The following is a 22,858-nucleotide window of genomic DNA, read 5'->3' on the forward strand; positions in this document are numbered from 1 at the left end:
GCATGTCTTTTTACTCTAAAACTTGCTCGATTGTTTTTCATCTCTCTACGTGTTTGAATATTTCTTCTCCCGTCTCACTCGTCCCCTCTCTTTCTTTTTTTTCCTATCCTTCTGTCATCCCTACCAAGTAATTTCCCTGTGGCACGATTTGCATCCTGTTTGCTGGCAGGCGGTCGGTTTATTTTTCGACGACGAAAGGGTGGAGGACTACGAATAACTTAATTGCATCTATCGGGGCTCCGTCTCGGTTCCGGTCGCCGCTTCAAGAGGTTTGCATGCAAATGAACCGGCGAGATTAAGTCCTTTGTGTTATTCGGCTCTGATAACGAACGTGTTAAAGGACTCGCCCGAAACGCTATAAATTAACAACTAGATTAAACTGTCCATCGCCGAAGTCTCCGTGTCTCGTCGCCACGCGGCTTTGCATTCCAAAGGATGTGCTTTCAAACACACACGGCACGGTCGCGATGGGTAACTGCGATTTATTGTTTATTCTAAAACCTTTAATTGAAAGAGAGACATCGATGAAAGTTACGCAATTATCGGCGTAAAATCTTATACCTCGAAGACCTCTAGGTCCCTAACTTTCTAATCTATCGAACAAATTATGTAATCAAAATTACATTAGGTTGTTGAGAAAAGTCGTAGCGAAAGTTAAGAAAGATTCAGATAAAATTGGATTATTTCTCATTTATAACTTCACCGATCTTTCCTTCCAGCTATTTGTTTTTCCAATAGCTTTCACTCACTTCTATTCGGCTAAGTTTCCCAAAAAATATAATAAATAACGTTAATCGTGTTACGTATATCGTGATATCGAGAAATTTGCCACAAGACGCGTTAATCACTTTGTTATGTCGAAAGGATCGTACGGCGTTATTCCGCTATACAATTTTCTACGCATTGTCTTTACGTCCCAGTCTCGTGTTACGTCTAGTAAGAAAAAGGGCTTTAATTATAATCGATTGTTAAGCCTCGGAGAACGAGCAGCTCCTCAATTAGACCTTTATTTTCGAGATAATCAAGAACCGCACGCGCAGGTTATCCTTACGCGTTGAAGTAAATCTGTTCGTTAACGTTGGTAAACACGGCCAATAATGAAGCTGCAGGATTAAGCACTTGATCGCTCGTTATAACGAACGTGTTAAATGACTGCTTCGAATTGCTATAAATCGCCTACTGGATGAAGCTATGTATCATGCAGCGGGACGCGTACCCGTATCATTCGCAGCCTTCAATCGCGATCGAAATCTCCGCGATAAATCAGTCCGAATGATGTAGAATCCGGTTCGAGGTTTTCACGGTACGTTAGAAACAAAGGGCCCATCGCTCGCTTGCCAATAAAATTCCCTTCGATTTCCAAGTAAATCGTATATTCTCTTTAACGTTGAAATTGCTGTTTTAATAGACATCGTAGGGGTGGCGATTGTTTATTGCATTTCCTCTATCGAAAGTGTCGGGAAGAAGAGGCGTGCGACAGAGGGGAGAACATTAAACGCGTCCAACCGAGGGTAAAAGTGTTGCTACGTGGCGAAGAACAAAGGCAGTTAAATAGATCGAGGAAAAGTGGATTAACGCTTCTTTTCGTTAGAAGACACCCTTCTAGGTATCGAATTCTCGACCCTTTCGCGTTCTACAGCCTCCGTCTGATTACAAGTTAGTCGATACGCAAGTTGCTTCGGGAACAGTGGAATCCGATTTTCAGCATGTTTCTTTATTTTTATTCTCGTCACGATTACATCGAATATTTTCTCTTTTCTTCTATCAGTGTAGAGAAGAACGTGTACCATTCGCTATGAAGACATTTGCTAGGTAGTTTAATTTTTAGACGTATGATTAATTTGTCTCCAACGGTGTACGAAGTTGTTCTATTGAAACAGAGAGAAGAAAGTGAAAGTGTGTGATGGTACATGATACAATATATATTGTGCTAATACAATGATAATAACAGAAAGAGCGAATAGTAACAATAAACTAAAATCGTACGTAATTAAAAAGAAGACACTTAACATGGAACAAATGTTGTTAGCAAGACTGTATACCATCTAGTGCTCATAAATATTCGATACTTTAAACCGATTTATTACGATACATGAATATTAGTAAAATGCAAAGTTAATGAAAACTGTGTCGTTGACAAATCCAACTAATAACCAGGCTGCGGATGTTTATGCGTTTACGAGAAATTTGCAACTGCGAAAATTTACTGAACGCGTGTAATATGAAAAAACGTATCGGATATAAAAGTTACAGCAGACTATTTTCAATGTTTAGTAGGTGAGACGACTTTATATTAAAGTATCAGTTTTTTCAGTACGCTTGATAAAAAATATAAATTTGCACAAACGTGCACGATCTAGTTAAAGCATATCGAAAAAGAAGCAGAGTCAGGGAAAAACATTTTTCACCTGCTCACTTATTTACGACAAAGTTCCATCAAATTTGTTAACACTCCCCTTATTAGAAGTTTGATCAAGTACAGATACGAAGAACGTCAAAACGTTGATACGTTTAATTAACGCCGACCACTCGAGACGTCCCTATTATCCGAAAATTCACCCTCATCGTCGTACCATGGGGGTTACACGGATATTCTCGTGTCAGGAGCAACCCCGGCTGACAGCGTTGGTTGGTTACGTTGCCTAGAACGTGCTTGGACAATCAGTGGACAGAATTCGGTCGTAATCAGTACGATTACACTGGCCACCCACTTAACTGCCAGCAAATGTCGTTAATTCTCGGCAAATTAACCGTTCCGCTTTCATAAACGGAAAATCGAAATATTACGAGGTAAAGGAAAACACCATAATGAACGCGAGGCAACCGAGAACGATTATCGATGCACGATGAATATTTGACGAGCGATTTCGAGGCAGATTTTGACGCTCCTCCGTTGTTTACCGAAATTCTTCGATGCCAATTCCTCCTCTGATTCGTTTGGTCATTAACTGCTGGGAAATGAAGGATTTCGCAAACAGAATAGAACCGAGCGCAACACGTCGAAGCATTGGGAAACTAGTTGGGCAGTTGGAAAATCCACTTCTCTCTGTCCCTGATGCATATTCGTGTTCTTCTTTTGCCACCGATGTTTAATCGGCCGGCATACGGACAATTTTAGCCTATGATCGACCCTGCGATCGATCTGGTTGAGACAAAGGGCGTGCAATTTTTGCGTTCCAACGACGCGGGACAGCTAAACGAAGGGTTTTCGTTAAAAGCCAGCCAGCCAGAGAGGTTGGATCGATGAACGTTAAACCGCGTCCACACGGAGGCACGTTCCTTCATGAGAAATTAAATTAAAATTGTTGGTGGAGATGCGTTTCTGAAAAGCGAAGGATACGATTGCAATTTGCAATAATAACGGTGCAAAATTGCTAAAAGACCGTGCTTCGGGGGTCGAACGATCCGGTGTACCGTGCAATTACGATTCTCTTGTGGAGAACCATCGGAATGTACCCGGTGTCCCGTACAGAACCTGGATGTACCGAACACGAACGATCGATCGACCGACTTTGTAATCGTTGGAAGGAAGAATTTAATTACACCGTATAAGGTGGCGCTTAAGTACAAGCGAAGGAACGAGAGTGGCGACGACGAAATGAGAAAGGAAAGAGGATACCGTGTAACGGGATAAGTGCCAGTGTCAGGAGTTGTGTAATCGTCCGCATGAGAAAGGTCGGTGGTAGCGAACGGTGGAATCGTTGCTCCGTAAACGATGGATGCGCCGCGGAAATTCCGATGTTCCTCGCAAAACGCGCCGCGCCGACCAGATTTCAGCGATGTTCGGCTCGACGATCGAACCATTCGCTCGTGATACGTGTAGTTTTTCCCCTGTTGGCTTCGAGCGGGCAAATAGCGACCAGAGTTAGGATAAACGCGATGTTTGTTGCGCTGCTGGCCTGTACCGCTCTTTATAAAGTTATTTTTTACGCAACCCTGTTTGACGTTTATTTTTTGTTGCCGCGTGGTTTCGAAATAACGGCAGATTTGTGGGACGCTGCACCGGTATTTAGTTTCCAAGCTCTCGTGTCCGTCGTTGACGCTCCGTTTCTACTGCACAGCTCGGTTGACCACACGATGCTTTAAAATAACTGTTTTTTGCCATAAGCTCGATATAGCTGGTTAGATGGTTTGCTTCAATATAGTTAGAAGACTGTTTAATATTGTAATATAATATTATTTAAAGATTATTGCAAGATTAATATTATTTTGAAGAAGTTTGCTTCAATATAGTTAGAAGACTGCTTAATATTATAATGTAATATTATTTGGAGATTATCGGAAGATTAATATTATTTTGAAGAAGACTGCTTATTATTATAATATTATATTATTTGGAGATTATTGGAATATTAATATTATTTTGAAGAAGGCAAATTCTTTAAATATAATGTTCTTATCTAATATTCTTTTATCTAATATATGCACTGACTATTTATGGATCATATAGAGGATGATTCTTCGTGCAACGATAAATACGTACGTTGGATTGAGTAATCGGTTCGTTCACTGCTGTATACGTTTGCAACAGCGTTAAACAAATTCAAAGGAACTTTTACGATGCAATAGTAGCTGGAAGAATTAGGCGATGGACGATGTTAATCTGCACAGGACTCGATAACTTTTTCACGTTAAAGCAATCGTTTCAAAGTCCTGTATTATGTAGTGAGAGTTTTGAAAAATGTTTGTAATAGACGCGACTATATATTCAACAATTAGCCAGCTTCGCTTCGGAGTAGTTAGGCTATTAAACACTTACGGTGGCAGCCATTAATGCATCCCACGCGCATTTCCCCTGCGGCCACTAACAGGAAGACCCTCCCAATATAAGCAGGGGGCCAGATCGTCTAATGGTAACTATGTAACGGCCTTGCTGCCGCGGTATCTTCCGGTTACGAGTTTCCTGATGCCAGCTACGAGCAGGTCCGATCGTAAAAGCTCAACTTTTGCCGTGAAAAACGTATACAGCCCCAGTCCTTTTATGATCAGTTGTCTGCACCATCCCAGGAGAAACTTACGCTTACTTTAAGGCCAATCACCTCGAGATGATAAATAATTCTTCGACATCTTGAAAGATATACTGACAGACACGTAATTTCTATGTTCTTTCTCCCTATGGTTCGTGCGTGCCTTTTCTTGCATCTCGAATGAAAATATTATGAGGTCGTGCGATAATTTCGTGTCTCCTTCATAGTTTTCTCGAGGTATTCGTTTATTTATCATTTATTTTACATCAAATGCGATACAGAAACAGACACGGTAAATAATAAGAACTGACTGTGCGAAGTGGCTACAATTGAACGTTCGAAGGAAAAACATTTTAATGTTACAGTCGAAATCCTATCCATATCCCGTGATATTTATTTAGCTCTACGAATTTTATCGTCGGAGAAACACACAGATAGATAGAAGGCAAAATTCGTTAATTGATTCGTGGATACAGGCGTATTTCAACGTATCAAATTTTTACATCGTTCTGATAGAAAAGTGCTGCAAATGTACTGAAATATTCTGTGACACCCTGTATATTATAGTTTCGTCCTTTGGAAGCTCGTTGTTAACGGCGTTGGTGCCGTTTACAGAGATTACGCGATGCAGGCGTGGCTCACAGGTAATTGAATTTTTTAATGAGAGGCGTAGAAGAACGATTTAATAATCGTCGGACGACGTAAACCCTCGTTCGCGAAACGAACGTTTTTAAGCCGACGTTTCACTGTCCTGGTGACTTCCCACGTGGAAATTCCTATGCACCGTGTAATTTGCTGTTAATGTCCCGCTTTTACATATCAGCCCTGTGATATTAAGAGCGTGGTGCATCAAAGGCCGACGAAATAATAGACATTCCGTTACCTACTTTCTCAGCCGACACAACGACGGATCACAGTCGATTCCTATGACAACAATTCCTCGGTAATTTTTCTCACAAGAACCAATTCTCTTGTATAATACAATTCGCTGCGACATAGATTCTCTCTGCCATCTTGCCTTCTTTGTTCTTTTTATCTTCGAGGACACTTTTTCTCTAGTTCCATCGAGAATTTTTAATTAATTCCCTCTCGAAATTGTGTTTGACTGTATCGCTCGAAGCTGCTGTATTTCCCCCGTATTTCCTGGGGACGTGCTCCTTCGCGGCTCTTCGCGAGAAGCACCCATCAGACTTTTTGGCATAAAACAGAGTGCTCAACGTCGACGCTGTTTTATTTCCCGACGTCGCGTCGGTTGCAGGGAGCAATGATTTTCGACCACGCCGCTGTTTCACACTGCTTAACTTTAAGAAATGTCAGCGTTGTCGAGCGCTTCAGCTCCATCCAATTCTGGAGCATCGAATGCAGATGTTGGCGCGGCTGAAACTTTCTTTCAGTGGCGTACTTAACCCCTGTGAAGAGGCATTTTCGCCTACAGTTTCTCACGAAAGTGTTCAAACTTGTAGAAACTTTTATGGATATATTATGCGTGCCGTGCGAAACAGTTTGAAATTTCATTGGCTCTCGCACGGCTGTCGTGATTATATTGGTCAAATTCGAAACAGATTCGAAAGGACCATTTTCGAAACTTATTACACGCTTCAGGTGGCTGTTCGTGCCGTGTAACAATTTCTTTTTTATTAAATAAATAACTCCAGATTGGCTTCAAATTTGACCGATGTAATTACCACAATTGTTTTACATAATGTTTTACGTAACACACACTATGTACACATAAAAATTAGGAAATTCACGATCATAGGAATGACGAGCGTTGGAATACTCTCACGAGCCATTCCATTCGCAACCCTTGCAGAAAGATCGAATATTCCGCCAATCCTTATCCCACGTTACAGTTCTTTCTTCCCTCTGTCAGTCATTCTGTCTGCTTGCAGTCTGGCAATGCTAAAATTGGCAAACTTTCTAGAAGTTCTGGTAGTCGCACCACGAGGCAGGATTTCAACCTTATTCTTATTCCATCCCAGAAGCGCTTGTCATCAAGTATTTACTAACGATCGCATCCCCTCCGATCTATTATTTATGAGCTGGTCAAACGACACGAGAAATCGAAGCTCGGTCTCTTTCGGATGATAAACTCGAAATGGGACTCGGCAAGGTAGATTTCATCTGGCCGCCTGTGGATATAAATCTCGTTTGCTAGAAACACGCCCTAAATCGTGGCTTGACTCGCGTAAGATTGAGGCTTCACGTGCCTCATAAATATACTCACCGGTCGAAGAACCCGAAAGCAAGCAAATCTCTGGATTGTTGTGTATGAAAATTCCTCGAATATTTTATAGCGTTTATCTAAATGTCTAAACGTTAAAGACGCTAAATGACACACAAGATCAAAGGATCCGCATAAAAATTATTCTCGTCGATTTTTATCTCTTTCGATGGATTGGATGTTTCTGTGTAATTACCGTAGGTATAATTTATAATTATGAGGAAGAATTACGTCTAATTAAATACGGTATTATGGAAATTTTGAAAATACATTAAATTAGACATATTTTTATATTTAATATCGAAAAGGGGAGGCTTCGAAAAATTCAGCCAAAGTGAATTTCATGACACGAGCCACTCGTTTGCCTGATTATTATTATCAAGCACTTGGGAAGTTAATTAAGCGCAGAACCGTAAACACAATGGAAAATTACAACGTGATTGCGCGAATGACTGAAATTTTCGTGATTGCAATACGCTCAAACGATCGGTGTTTATCGTCTAACGTAAATAGCGTATCTGCGTTGACAGTTGCCGAGCATCGTTTAACGTGTAAATTATAGCGAATTACTAGCTTCCGAAGTTTGATTACTGCTGTATAGTATTTGCCGAACATGTCAGCGTGCCGGACATTCCCAGAGACGGTTCCCGATGTCGTCTATTTCGCGTAAAGTAAACTCATATTATCGTTTTGCAAATTGAACGAGATCGTAACGTTGTTTTATTACCGGATAAAGTAAATCACGCGTTGATTCATCTCTTGATGAACTAGATGGCGGTAGATTATATAAACCTTTCTGTCACTGACAGACTTTTATACAAAGAGATCGCGAGACCTTTCTTCGCATCGGACTCTGTATGAAAGATGAAACCGAGAGATGACTTTCGATTGTTTTCACTTGAAAAAGAATGGTCAACATTCTCCGAACATTGGCAAACAACCGTGCAAAAATGATTGATACGAAAAGTTGTATGATGTCTCTGGAAAAAATTTTATTAAAAAAAAAAAAGAAAAAAATATCTTTTCAATAGACTGGTCGCAGTATGTCGGTATATTCTCATAACATAAAAAAGAGGAAGACAAATAACGAGAGAGATCGTATGGTGCACTCAAATAAATGAAAAGTCGTGTTCACCGCGCGTATCGTTATTGCTTAGCAAGGCAAGTTTCCGAGGTTCTAGTACGGCACTTTTTAAAAGTAGTGTCGCGCACGCTTGTTATATACAATCGTCTTCCCACCTAAGATAGATGTATCTTGGAAACTTGGCGATGTCTGCGAAGATTCTGGTACGACGCAGCAGAGAAACTTGCTGGTAAGAAACACGCGAAGTTTCCTTTGCTCGACTAGTCTGCGAACTTCCGCGGAAATTTCATTTATCTTCGTTTGCGAACGCGATATCGAACGTTCGATTTCGGAAGCATCGTCGTCGTCGACTCTGGCCTGCATTACACGCACTGTCCCAACCACGTCAAATGTCAGAGCGGCATTCGAAAGGGAAACGCGCTCTTTAATGCCAACTGCTTTCAGCACGCTCTCGCTTTAACTCTTTACGGTCCTCCGTTGTGTCGAGCTAAACTCGCCGATCTACGAGAATCGTACGATTCTTCGCAATTCTAAATCCTTCCATAAGTTACGAATTGCCAACATTAACGAATAACCTACAACGATAGTAACAAGTTTGCTAATAAAACGAGTCGAACTTTATATTTTATAAATTATTTCGGTATCGTATTTAACAGCAAAATTACGCAACCGTAAAAGAGAAGTCTGTATAGTCTGGAATTTCTAGCTCAGATATTTATTAATATCGTTAGTATAATAAATTATCATGGATTCAGGTTTCGAAAGTAACTTATTAAGTATGAACCAGTTAAAACGAAACGTCAAGCGCTCTTTGGACAGAGCAATGGAAAAAGCTTTTTCACGCTTATCGTGTCTACGAAATACCGTAGCGATCGTTATCATAGGTTGCAGGAATATCGTAGAAACCTGGCAATTTCTGGAAATCGGTTGTTGCGTCAAGTTGAAGGATAGGAAATTAAATCATCGAGCAAAGTAAAACGTGTGGGCATATCGAACGATACGACGTGAGATATAATTTAGGACGTAGCCGATCGGCGAGACTTATCGACGCTGACAATGCGAGTCTTTATCCAATGGGTAATCGACATGGGAAATTTCATCATCCGAGAACAAGGAGAATCGTGACCGGCGGAGACACAATTGGGGCAAATCCTTAACGTGGTCGACCCTATGAACGTATTTCTGACACTCGATAAGACAAGTAGTATATCGATCGCGTAGCGATTATGTCACCCATGTTCTGGCACGGTGCTTCGTATCGCCTCGTTCTGCTCCATCATCCGGAAAAGAATTCGTTTCCTCCTTCTTCTTCTTCTTCTTCTGCACGCAGCACCGACCTTTGACACGTTTGGCAAATTTCTTTATACGTTGCGCGTGTTTCGCAATTGAAACTTCTCGATCTCGCGGAAGTCGTTAATTTTTGATTAATCCTGCTATAGAAATTTCGCAGAATTCTTCGTGAAAGGATGTTAATCGCTACTTAACCATATTTCGTATTGCAGTGAATAGCCATATTTCAATAACAGCGAATGGACTAGTTAGTAACATTTTGAGGAACGATGTTGCGTGAAAGAATTAAGTAAGCAAGTAAAGGAACGAATGGAGCAACGTTTAACCGAAATTTCGTCAAAAGGAGAAACTTCGTATTCATTTTTGTGGCGTTCGATAGCCGTTGTTTAAGTACCGTAAAATTGAGCAGCAGAAACCGAGCGTGTTGCACTCGTATTAGGTTGTCCGAAAAGTGTTTTTCTTTCGCAAACATGTTTTTTACAACAATGCACTTTCGTGCAACCGTGAAACCAAGTCTGTGAAATTTCGCTGTGTTTATCTCAACACAACAGAATGGATCGTACGTAATTCGACAAAATACTATAAAACAGAAAACGTTCTGCGTCTATTATTTCCTTATAAAACGAAAGAAACTTTTCAGACAATCTGATATAATAATATCGTTGTTCGTTTTCGTGTTCTCGGCTGTCGACGATATCTCGGTTTGACGATATCCTAAGAAATAAGTGAAAAATCTTAGGGGCTAAAAAGTAGGCAACCTCGAAGACCACAGAAATGAAACCGAATCGAATTAGCTGGCAAACGTGTATCTGTGTATGTATAATATGTAACTGTAAATGCGACGACGTATATATACGATTGACTCGTGTTAGTTGCAAGCCCCTCGCCATATCTCGTCGCCTTTCACTCGGCTATACTTCGCGCCATTGTGCAGCCGCGAGTTGCGCAACGATATTTTAGTTCTCTTGCATTGCAAAACGAACGTGTATAAATATATACATACATGGACGCGTATGATAGTTACCGTTACACTCCCATCTTGTGACATTCCCATCTCATTCGATGATAAACTTCGTACGTAGTTACTCCGGATGAATGACGATCTCTGAATGTCTGACGATGTCATCGATCGCGTATTTCTCTTCTCTCGTCGATCGTCAATCACGGCCAGGTATTACGTTGCTGAATAAATTCCGCGCTACTCTTACTCAATACAAGCAAGCTATCAATCCTATATAAATATATCATTGGAAGGGAACGATCCTTTAAGTGCAAAGATATAAAAGTCGAACATTGGAAAGAGCGACAAAGATGCCAAATAAAGGGTGTCGTTAAAATACGCCAGATACGATAATAAACTCGTAAGATGAGACTGATTTTTAACGTTACTCTTTTGTAAGGAACAAACGATCCAAGTCCTTGAAATGCCGAGCGGATCAAATGAAATCTACGGACCAACGATTTTCTTCGAAAGATCTAATCGATGGAGAATTGTCGTGGAATCGAAAGGACCGATATGCACGCATAGAAAACGAATGGAAAGAAGCTCGTTATATTTTCGTCAACTATAATAGAATAAAATCGAGACATCTTCGATTATCATCTAATCATCGTCGATCGATCGATGTTCGTGTATTCCTGCAGTTATCGGAATCGTCGGGTGATCACCAAAGATCGGCATTTAATGGTAATTTCACGTAACAGCACCGGGAAAGGTCGGAGATTGCACCGGTCGGTTGTCGGTTTCCATTGGCCGATCGTTCAGCATCGGTTATGAACGCGAAAGAACAGAGCCCCGTTCTCTTACACGTTGTTTTACAGCTACGTTGTAAGTCAAAGCTCGCGACTAATGAACCATTTAGCCGTGAAGGAGCACCGCTACGATGGAAAGTCGGAGCTGGTCGATTCACGATGCTCGTGTCTTATTCAGAACGACCATAAAACCCGGCGGCTGATTTATTTGCCAACCGACCTCGCAAAAATACGTCCACGCGTCGACCGGATTTTAAATCGCATCCGTCCATACGCGCCACTATTAAAATTCATTCCGCACGGACGATACCATTAAAATTTAATAGCTGGCCGGCGCACGCGCTTCTGATTCAGCCCCTTGTGTCCAACAGCCCGCTCTTTCTCTCCCCCTCGATCCCTCCCTCTCCTCCTCTCGCTTGCATCCCGATAAATCCTCCGAGAAATATGATTCTCGATTCTCTCGTCCAAAACGAACGCATTGTGAATGTACGCGTCATTGCACCGCCATTTGACGAGGCCAATATTTCTGGACAATTCGAGAATTTATTTCACCGCCGCATTAGTAGCCTTTTAATTCTTCCAATAGGCGCTGGATCATTGTTGAGCGTCGGACGACGTACTCTTCGACGATCCATGGAACTTGTACGAAATATTATAAATCGTGGTCTAAGAATCATCTCCAATAAACAATAAATTATATTTAATTGGCGAATCGGAAAACGAGTCGGAGCATCGAGTTTTCTTTGCAACTAAGCAACGACGCGTACTGGCCTTTCTACGGATAAGCTTCCCTTTTTTTATGAATTTGCATTGCGCTGATGCATAAGGTTCCTTTTTCTCCTAAGAAACTTGTTCCTTGACATTTACACGGTGACACTGTTCGATTATGAATTGGTTGGTTCGACGAGCTGATAATTTTGCTTTTTAACGTAGCAAAACAGCTGTTCGTAAAGTAAAGTTTGGCCCGGAATCCGTCGAAGCTGACAATCAGCCCGCGAAAATCGATGAGGCATTTTAGGCCAACCTCTCGCGAAATTCAGCTCGTCCAAGCTTCAACCATCCTAAAGCCGAAGCACCTCTTGTCTCGTTTCGTCCGTGCAGAAATTCATTTAAGTATTCCTCGACGATAACACGAGGTTCGAGCGATGATTAAAATTTATAAGATAGCTGCCGTTCCTTGGTAATCTGCGACGAAACGGTCGATTCACACGAGCCTCCTTTGCGATACAGCGTGATCTTAAATTAAAGTATCGAGTTTAGCGACACGCAGGGCTGCATGCAATATCTTGCCCAATGGACTGAGATTGTACGTATAATAGCTCCTTTTTTCTCAAACTTTCGTGTGTTCGTTCGACAAGACGTTCAAACATATACTATGGCTATAAAAAGTAACGTAGTTGAAGAATACAGTGGCAGTGTATGTACATTCTCGACGAATATCATGCTTATGATCCTGAACTTTAAAATCGTCCGAGCATTGCTTGATCGTTGCGGGTATTTTTGACAAGTGGCTATCTTCCTGCACGCAACTGTCTATGTAGACGTTACCATTCTATATTAACGGTAAAAGAAAGAAATAGGCTACCAAACAATGGACTTCCTTTCGATAATAAGATTCTCGGAATACAATCTGCTATGATAAGATTGGAACTTGGAAAATTTTCTACGTTTGTTGAAGCGGTCTTACGGACTACCGAATGTCCTCAAAGGAATCGTATGAAGGAAAAATTCCAAATATAAAAGCAATCGTCGAAGAAAGAAAGGAATTCCAGCAATAAAAAAGCCATAATAGATACGAAAGAATGAATTCCAATGATTAAACAAGGGAGGGGGGGGGAAGGAATTTCAGCGACGTCGAGGAACGGAATTCCAAGAATAAAAAAAAGGGAGAAATTCCAGTAACGTGAAAACTGTCGAGGACATGGAAAGAAAAATTCTCGAAAAATTGAAGAAATTCAAGAATACGAGAAAATAATTCGGACAATGAAGTAGCAATTAAGAACACCATAGAAGAACTTCCAAAGACAGTAAAAAAAAAAACGCTCGTAAAAAACAGTGGAATGATACCAAAGGAGGAATCGCAGCAATAAAAGTACGGTACAAGTTCGCGAGAAAGAAGTTGCTGCAATGAAAAAGGAAAAATAACTCCAGAAATGGAAAGCTGCAATAAACGGTATCTAACGGAAAAAGAATGTCAGCAATTGAAACAACAAGTAACACCATAAGAAGAGAAGAATAAGGAAAGGTGGCGGACAGAGGAAAAGTGAAGTTTCTACGAGTGAAAATACAACGGATGGGTTTCAAGATGTGGAATTGAAACGCGAACTACGACCAATCGCCAGTGTATATAAAATAAGAGTCGACGTTCGCGTACAATCCAGTTCACGTCGAAGCAAGCTTCTTTGGTATTCCCTTCTTTTCCCTTTGACCGCATTATCGATTCCTCGGCGCCGTTCGACTCCACTCCGACCGATAACTTCGATAGCTTCGATTACGACCTATCGATCGCAACATCCTTCGCGAGTATCGTCGTTCTGCTCGAAAAAATATTTTCTCTTTCGCTGATACCATCGACGTTTATGGATCCGTAGATGAGAATTTAAGACTGGCATATTTCACAGAGAGCTATGCTCGCTAAAAGATCTTTGAACAGCTTATGGAAGCCTTAGAATCGTATGGCTCAATAGTAATTCTTTTGAAACTCTGTCAACAACGAACGAATTCCGCTATAAACGATACTTGGTATTTTCAAAGATGAATCGGCTTGTCCTTGAAAGATGGTTGGAATATTTCTGACATAAAAGTTTCTCACAGACTCGACGATAAATTGTACGATAAGTCGTTGTCAATCTTGTTTGTTAAAATTATTCAGTCGATGTAATGTAATATAATTATCGATTGTTAGCAAATTACATTTAAAGAAAGCAGGTATTGAAGCGAAGTACAAGGATTAAGTTAGCACTAACTCGATCATCGTGGTTTCACTTTGGAGCAGCAAAGTAACTGCAGTTGAAGCCATTCTCATTGAATCGATGGAATAACGACCAAAGCCATGAAAGTAAATGGATTTTCAATTTCTTTCGGCAAACTGCTTTCGATAATTCGCTATAGTATTTGCAGTATCGATGACGCGGAAGAATATCGAAATAAAACACGTTCATCAACGGCTCTCGGCTCTGAACGTTGCTCGAGCGTGATCTTCGAACAATAGCGCATCGAATAATGCGACTTCCTGTTATAGCGTTCGCTTCCTTTTCATCCATACACGGAAACCGAATTTAGTTTTTCCTGTTATAAACTTCGCCGATATCTCTCGATAGAAAATCGAGGGGACAGGAAATTGATGCTATTCAAACGAGAAGTTACAAGCACGCGAATTGCGTATCACGCGGCGAATCGAATTAATATTCGTATAAATATAAATTATCTCGAAATACCAGTGGTTTTATTCGGAACAACTGTGAACCATAAATCAAAAGTTCTCGGATTAAACTCTTCTTAAGCGTAACGCCAGATGCTCGATGGAAGGCAATCGCGTTAAATCCGACTTAATTATTCGCAGATAAGGGACAGGTTGGTACCGTTAAAGTTGTTAAAGCGTTCATTAGCATGTTCATCGTTGACTTACGTTAAAACTGGAAACACTGGATCGCACGAGAGCAGACCCTGTCACAACTTTCTATCGCAACAGACCAGATACAGAATCGACGTGACGCGCAACATCCTTTCGTGACCCACGACGTGATTACAAGATCAAACTATAAACGCTTTGTTAAATCGGTTCTTCCATTCAATTAGTTTCAGAACCAAAGAATCAACGAACCTACGTGACGTACGCTCCCGCGCACGAGATAATCCCGAGTTTCAGCCCAAAGATTGACCATCGTTCGATTCCTGTCTCGCCACTCGAAACTTACAGGAACCTCGGTCGAAACAACCGAACCGATGATGGCCCAGCCAAGGATCGTGCGTAGGGCCCTGTAATCTGATACATCCCAATTGAACAAGTGAGATCCACTGCCGGTGGGAAGAACCACCGAACAGGATTACGAAGAATATCAAATTACAAATCCTATGCTTACTGAGTACCGGAGTACCGATCGGGATCCTCGCCTGGACTCTGCAAGTACCATCAGCGCGATAACAATTCTCGCGACTCAACACGAACGACGAACAGTCATCGCGCAATCACCAAGACACAGACATCCTTGTGACTTATGAATACAAGGAGTTATCAAGTGCACGTTGACCCGCACGCATCCGGAATACACGCGAGCGAGTACGCCACAAGGTAGTTGGAAGAAACTGGGCGATCGCGAACCGATAAACCAATTTGTTGTATGTGCTAAGCGAGAGGAACAAGAGAGAAGAGATTTTTGGTTTTTCTTCTAAGTCAGATAAGCGTATCAGTGTACGAGATGAGCTTCACAATGGACTTCAGCCAGGCCCTATCTTAACCGAATCTTATAATTAACACTTGATGATGCACGCATCCTACGACGGGTGTTAATAGTTTATTTATTAACTAATAACTGCAGGGGTGAAGGACAAAAGGAGGAAGTGATGTGGAAAGAAAACTAGAAAACGATGTTACGACAAAGACGGCCGTCAACAAACTAGAATACAAGATACATAAGATAGGTGAGAAATAATTAGTAGTTAAAATTCCATTAGTTCGAGTGCAGCTACATAAATACATAATATTAATAAATGTAATATTAGCGTGTGGAAGAGATAGCATAGAATGTGTAAGTGTACAAGTAGGAATAAGGTAAGCCGGAAGTGATCCTAAGTTAACGGAAGGCAAGGATTGTCTATAAATACTTAAAGCTAGTAACTGCAGTTCAGCCTGCAATTTAAATGTTATAAATTAATACTTTAAATATTGCGAATGAATAGTCTAAATGTTATAAATTAATAGTTTAAACGTTATGAATTTGTGGCATCGATGTTAGAAATAGCATTGTATCGTATTGAGGCTTATGTCTGTTACGATCTTTGTAGAATTCCTTTAAAGAATTTTTGCGACCTATCCTAATATTCTATATTAATTTATTAATTTTCTTCGCTTAATTCCAAGCGTCCACCGTTGTTGTTCAATTATTTATTAAATATTTAAATCTGTGGATATTGAAAGCGATTCTGACCGCGTCTAATGACTAGACTATAGATTCACTTTCTTTTTTGCTTAAAATTATTCCATAGAAAGGAGAATTTTACGTTTCTATCGTCTACAAATTTCTTATTCTACTAGAAATAAACACCGCTTAATTGTAACTTTCTGCACTCTGGGTCCAGCGTAACGCGGAATTCTCCTAACACAGAACGTATCTGCAGCGTTACATAATGCCCTACAATACTGACAGTAAGATAGACGTTGTCACAACTGTCTTGCCACGATATTACGAAATACACGTCCACCTCCATTGGCTACCATTAAGCAAGGATTTCGTCACTTTCTCTGCGGTTTGAAGCCACGTTTCCGATTGTTTCTCCTAATTGTAATCGTAATACCGGCTATTATCAGCCTGATCGCCGCGTAATTATTACGCCTGATGCGCTCGGATTCGCAGAAAGAAAGTAGCCGCTGGTGAAATTACCGTGCGCTATCTCGCGCGTAGTCTCGTGCATTTTAAGTAGAAATAATAACGCTGGCTGCGAAAAGGCGGAGAAGGAGGCACGATATTAACAATATACTCATCGGCGGCACAATGAAAATCCCGGTCGAAAATACGGTGGAAAGTATCGCGAAAATCCCGCTACTTTGAATCGTATTTTTCCGACGTTCATTTTGCACGAGCTACGTGTCGCCGTGGCTTTTTTCATGTTAAACACCGCTGCCTTGCATCATCGCCGATTTTGCATTGCCGCCAATGATCTCCTCGTGCAATAATTTACATAGGAATCCCGGCTGCAGCGTCTTTTTTTGTCAGCTCGACCGCTGAAGGAAGAAAAGGAGAGACGAACCGCGCGCGAGCTCGAAGGGAAAAATATTTAGCACGCGGGAAATAAACCGAGGCATCGTGCCGTAAAATTGCGTCGCCCGAGTTTCGCGAACCAACGGCTCCCCGCTTTGAACCGTAATTAAGCGTTGTTTCCTCGAACTAACTTCGCCGCACAAGAATTCTGCGCTCTTACATCGGTCGCTATTTTTTCCAGATCCAATTAATTGAACGAGCACGACGAACGTCGTTCGATTTACGTAGCTGCCACGGTCGAACAGTTTCAATTTTCCTGGCGCTCCACGTGGCTTATCTAAATTTGCGGATCTAATAGATAGGAAAAAGAACAGCACGTTTTATAGTTTTAATTATTCGATGGTTTAACGCCAACCTTACCAAGCCTGGTCAAACGACCAGCTGCAAAATTAAATAAAAATTGCACAGTCATTGTTACCTGGTTTGTTTATCTAACTTTATGTAAATTCTCATCTGACTAATGGATTTCTCAATTTTTGTTAGTATAAGAATTTACATAAAGTTAGATGAACGAAAGAAATAACAATGAATGTAGGATTTTAAATTAAGTTTTGAGACCGGTCGTTCGATCGATAAACTATGAAAGGGTTCGGCAAGCTTCGATTACAAGGATCACTTTCGCCAATTTTCCTCCATTTTCTTCGCCCTTCTTTCGTCTTCAACATGCAAACGCTTTTCAAACGAAAGAAAGTGACTCTGAAGAAGGCGACTCGAACTCGACCTCTTTTAATTTTACGCCACCTAGCATTGATTACGAAGCTTCGTACAGAATCAAATCCGCACCGACGATCGATTACGTTCACGCTCGGTATAGCGTGCTTTCGTACGCTAGTCGGCGTGTAATTTCGTAATCATTGTCATCGTTGCAACCGGTGATCCGTAAGCTCGACCACCGATCACAACCTTTTCAAGGCTTCGAGGGAGGGGCCTGGTTCTCTTGCGTATCGCGTGTACAATTATTATCGTTTCGATCAAGGTTGCCTCGCTTATGAATATTCTACCGTTCGAATCGTCAGGCCGTGCATTGTACAATATCAAAATTAAAAGAAACCGGTCGCCTTTTGCGTCACTAAGAGACTAGAAACTACGAACTCGATCGAGCTGCATTTTACTCTCGTTCGCTCTTATGCATACAGTACACGCGAGTGATCGTAAATTCTAGCAACTATCAGCAATTCTCGAACAGGTTCCTGCAAACCTCTCTACGCTATCTTTTCTGCTTATCGAGAAAATTATTAAGTCGACCGTGTTATCGACTCTTCCGGTTACCACTTGTAACAGGTTGCTGAAAAGGTCAACTACAGAAAAAGTAACTTTTCGTAAGCCGAAGGCGAAGCTTAGATTCGCTGCTACTGAAGCATAAAAACATAGGAGGAAAACACGATAAATCATATTTCGCTAATCGCATTTTAATATATCGTCGACTATTTCCACGTCGAAACTCTCTGTCTGTTTGATTTCGAGATTAGATACGTGTCACTATCTCATCATGCAATGTACATTCTCATAAATTTATTCGTCACGAGAAGATAGTTTAAACAATCGCAGATTCAAAAACACGATGTTTCTAATTCTCGTTTCTCTCCGCGTCTCGACACGTGCAGTTAATTAGGATAATTTCCGAGTAACTCGCACGTTAACGTGTTAATTGTAATTATGGGTATATCACGGGTTTAGACGTACATTAAACACCGCTATTTGATTCTAGCGTTAAATTATCGTCGATTGTTTGGATAAAATGACAGAGCTGCCGATAGCGAGAGAAATCGAAAGATCATCTGAAACACTGGTAGTTTAAAGGTTCGCGTTTCCTTACATTTTCTCGAGGAAAATCGAACGAAAGTCTAGCGTCGAGGCCTCTGTTGCCCAGTCACACCTGGATCTATCGGGTGTCCGTATCGTCCAGCAGCCATTCGCCAGGTTTCCCCTACTACGATCGTGTTTGATGTCCCACGGCAAGCCGCTCGGAGCGGTCTCTCCCGCGCCTTTCTTCGCGCTGCTGCACCGCGTGTCAGTTGGAAAGCAACCGCGGACAATAACTGACAAGCAACCGGTCAGCCAGCCAGCCGTTCTGGCTGCGAAAATCGCGTTCCTTTCCTTTCTCGCCAGCGAATCTAGCATCGTCTATGTTCCATCAAAGTGTAGCAAATATGGCGTGTTCTCTGCTCGTGATAATGTGAAGTATACAGCTGTAAGAAATGGATGAAACGCGTACCAGTGCGGTGAACAAGAGATAAGAGATAAAATAGAAATAAATAAGTTTGGTGTTTATTACTGGTGTTTTGATAGTGTTCTACGATGATCGCATAAATGATCAAGCGTGTAGACTTATAAAGAGCCAGGAATTGGTGGGAGGAAGCAGCAGGTTTTTCGATCACGCGGCCCGATGATCGATGCATCTACGTTTCCAGGTACAACGTCCGATTTCGAAAGAACGATTCGAGGTTGACGTTGCGGAATGCAGAACGAACGGGTTGGTCGGCGGGAGAGAAAGAGAGAGAAAAAAGGAGCATAACGCCTTGGTAAACGCGCGAGCTCGCGGGGAAACATATGTTATCAGGATTGCGAGAGACACGGCCGATTATCTCGCCAGGTTGACGATAACGTGCGTTTCGAATCGCGCACGATTTATCAACGTCCGCTGTCCCATTTGCGTATTTCTGCGTCCAGTTCTTTGAAACGGCCTCCACCGTTCCGTGACGCGTTGTTTCTTCGCAGGATCCCCCCTGTTTCTGACAGTCGAGTGTCCTAGAAACGTGGTAGGGAATTTCGTGGACGTTATTGCGCGCTCTCAGCATGTGACATTTAAATGTCAGCGGAGAGGCCATTTGCCGCGTACCGTGGTGAGTCGGTTTCAAGATGTTAAGCACCGTCGTACCGCTTCTTGCGCGTGTACACTTGCTTCTGTCGTTGGTCCGTCGCTTCGGCTATTTCCGAGGAAAGGGATCTCGTCGATGGTATCTTCGCCATGTCTTGTTCCTCTCGCGAGCAAACGGATTCCTGGTAATTGTTTCAGCGGGAGCAGAGTCGGTTAAACGATCCGACGACGTCTCGGACAGGACGTAGTCGTCAGGATAAGTAAGGTAGTATGCTTTCGGGCACGGTAGGTTAATTCTCCTATAGTTGCCGGACTATTTAGAGCATAAAATGGCCTGTGCGGCTTTGCCTGGCGAGAGAAGCCGCGTGCAGGACAAAGAGAAAAAAAAGACTGCTTGAAATAATTATTGTTCCCTGATGAGAGTCCGAGGTTTTCTCGTTGGCGGTCCTCACCGTCCAAAAATGGTTAAAGAGAAAAAAAAGAGAGGAAAGGCAAATCGAACCGCGGTAGCAGCGGAGAAGATATATCCGCGGAAAGCAGTAGTCGTGCTCGTGCATCGGCAGAGGAAAGGATCAAAGAGACGCGCTCGCGTTCCTGTTGAAAGTCGTAAAAACGTGAGAAGATGCTTGCGAGAGGAAGAAATCCGACCGGAGTTTCGTGGCTCCGTAGCGAGCCTGTGAATTTTCATAGAAAAAGAAGCAAAGCGAGGCCGAGGGTCGCCAGTGGAAATGAGTGAAAGTGGTCGTTACTTAACTCTTGGTTCGTCTGACGAATGAAAAGCGCTCCTTCGGCACCGGTAATTAACCGAGAAAATATTCAAGGATCGCTGTGCGCGGCGCGCGTCGTCTCCTTTTTCACTCGACGGAGACCACGCTTTTAATCTCCGCACGGAGCTCTCTGTCTCTCGTTTAGTAATGCAAAAACACAGAGCCCCGATCCCGTGTGCCCTGAGAATAGAGAGGGAAAAAAGGAACGCTGGTGTATATACGTGGCAGTCATTGACTGTCGTTTTAAAAGTCCCGAAGAAAAATGCCGACGGAACAAGCGTCGAGACGCGGAAAAGCAATAAAGTGGACGCTTTAAAGTTCGCCGGTTGACATAAAATTCTGCACGTGAAATACGGTATTCTCTTTTAGAAGACTTTTATTGTGCATCGCGCGATGCCGGTCGCGCGTTTTTGCAATTAACGTTACCGTCGTAAAGGAGACGAACACGGTCTGTTGTCGGCTAATTACGATCGAAATCCGAGGAAAAATGATCCTTTATATACAACGGCGTTTCCATAAATTTCAATAAATTGGAACCAGCGTTGTAATTCTCGTGGAACAGATATGTCTAATAAAATTAGGTATCAGTAGGAAATTTTGTCCCATTCGAATGCAAATGTCGCTATAGATAGAAAAATAGTATCGAGTCCTTAGACCAGGGAAAAGAACAGATATAGCGAGAATAAGCGAGAAGGACTCTCCTCTATCGTAATATTTCCCACTTACTTTCGCCATGTCCATTCGTTCTCCTCGCCGATAAGCTTAAATCATTGCAAACTAGAAACACAATAATTTGCGGGATTGGGTCATTTGAATTTAGGCGAAACAGGTCTATTGCTAGTTTTCCACCGCGCACTATTTCCTCGACTTTTTAAACACACGCGTCATGGTTCATCGGGCTCGTACTTTTCCGAAACGGTGGAAACGTGTCGATCGAATGGCGGAGAAAAATCGTGCGGTTTCGACGGTATCGCGGGGAGAAACGAGTTTTGTTCGAGGTGATCGCTTTATCGCGTATCCGTCGCCGGTTATCCGCGCCACTCAGCTCGCTCACTTTCACTAGCAACGCGCGGAAAGAGAAAAGGGATCGACCTGGCCGAATCGTGTTATATAAATTAGGCATTTCTATCGTAGCGCGCGTCGCCTGTTCCGTCGTTTCCCCGAGGATACCGGCGTTCGTGTGTCACGCTTGTCTAACTAACGTTAAAAAATCCTTACTGGTTTTCGTGGCGTGAAAAATTGCTTTCCGTTTTGCGGCAGCAAATTAAGGAAACGAACGAAAAGTGACTGTTAAAAGAAAAGAAGAAAAGGAAACGCCGAAACACCGTGAAGCGACGCATTGACTCAAATAGCAATTAGACTGAATACAAATAGTAGTAATCCGAACGATCGTGGTCGAGCAGTGGCCGTCTAGTCGAAGGCTCGAGCGAAAGTCACTGACCGATATTCTTTTTATCGGCTGATACGTGTATATTGTACGGCGAGTTACGTCTGTGTGCACCGGTGCATGCGTGTTTGCGTTACCTTTTTTCTTTCCTGCCATTAGAACGTTTCCTGACGCAGGAAATGTAGCTTGAACGTAGAAAACCCACGTACGAAACGTGTCCTATCGAATGGAGGAGCTTTCGACGTTCCGCTGCTAATATTCGCCAACATTAACTACCACGCCAGACGATACAATCGATGCATAAAAACGCGCGTTGCTGTTGCTATTGCTCGCTTCACGAGTTTAACGATGCACGTTTATGGAAACGACGGCCGTGCGTCGATAATCGTGCAAACACATTCCACGATGGAATCGCAACTACCGCCGTGGACAATTATTTCCTACGTGCGTTTTATTACGCCTATTGCTTTTAGTACGCCTGGCGATTTATTACTTTTTTTTTTTTTCATCGATGGTTTCTCGCGGCTTCATTTTTATTCGACGTGGAAACGTGAAATAGGATATGCTAAGGTTTTTCGACTCAGAAGAAAA

At 42.1% G+C, this 22,858-nt stretch overlaps 1 protein-coding gene across 7 annotated transcripts in view; it reads left to right on the plus strand.

Annotated features, from left to right (window-relative positions):
* The window catches only part of LOC100652052 (serine/threonine-protein kinase 25), a 114,140-nt gene that overhangs the window by 51,308 nt on the left and 39,974 nt on the right, over nt 1–22,858 (plus strand). For 2 of the 7 annotated variants that reach the window (XM_003400205.4, XM_048411261.1), the window contains exon 1: nt 19,305–19,706. The exons of 4 other annotated variants lie outside the window; for them this stretch is intronic. Coding sequence is in view for 1 of the 3 variants with exons in the window: in XM_048411265.1 (XP_048267222.1) it covers nt 19,689–19,706 (18 nt within the window). In the remaining 2 variants the exon portion in view is untranslated. Of the gene's footprint in view, nt 1–19,304; nt 19,707–22,858 lie in introns of those variants that run through there. One more of the 7 variants, XM_048411265.1, reaches the window with a different exon arrangement.

This window comes from Bombus terrestris, chromosome 13 (genome assembly GCF_910591885.1).
Source record: "Bombus terrestris chromosome 13, iyBomTerr1.2, whole genome shotgun sequence".
Taxonomy (NCBI): domain Eukaryota; kingdom Metazoa; phylum Arthropoda; class Insecta; order Hymenoptera; family Apidae; genus Bombus; species Bombus terrestris.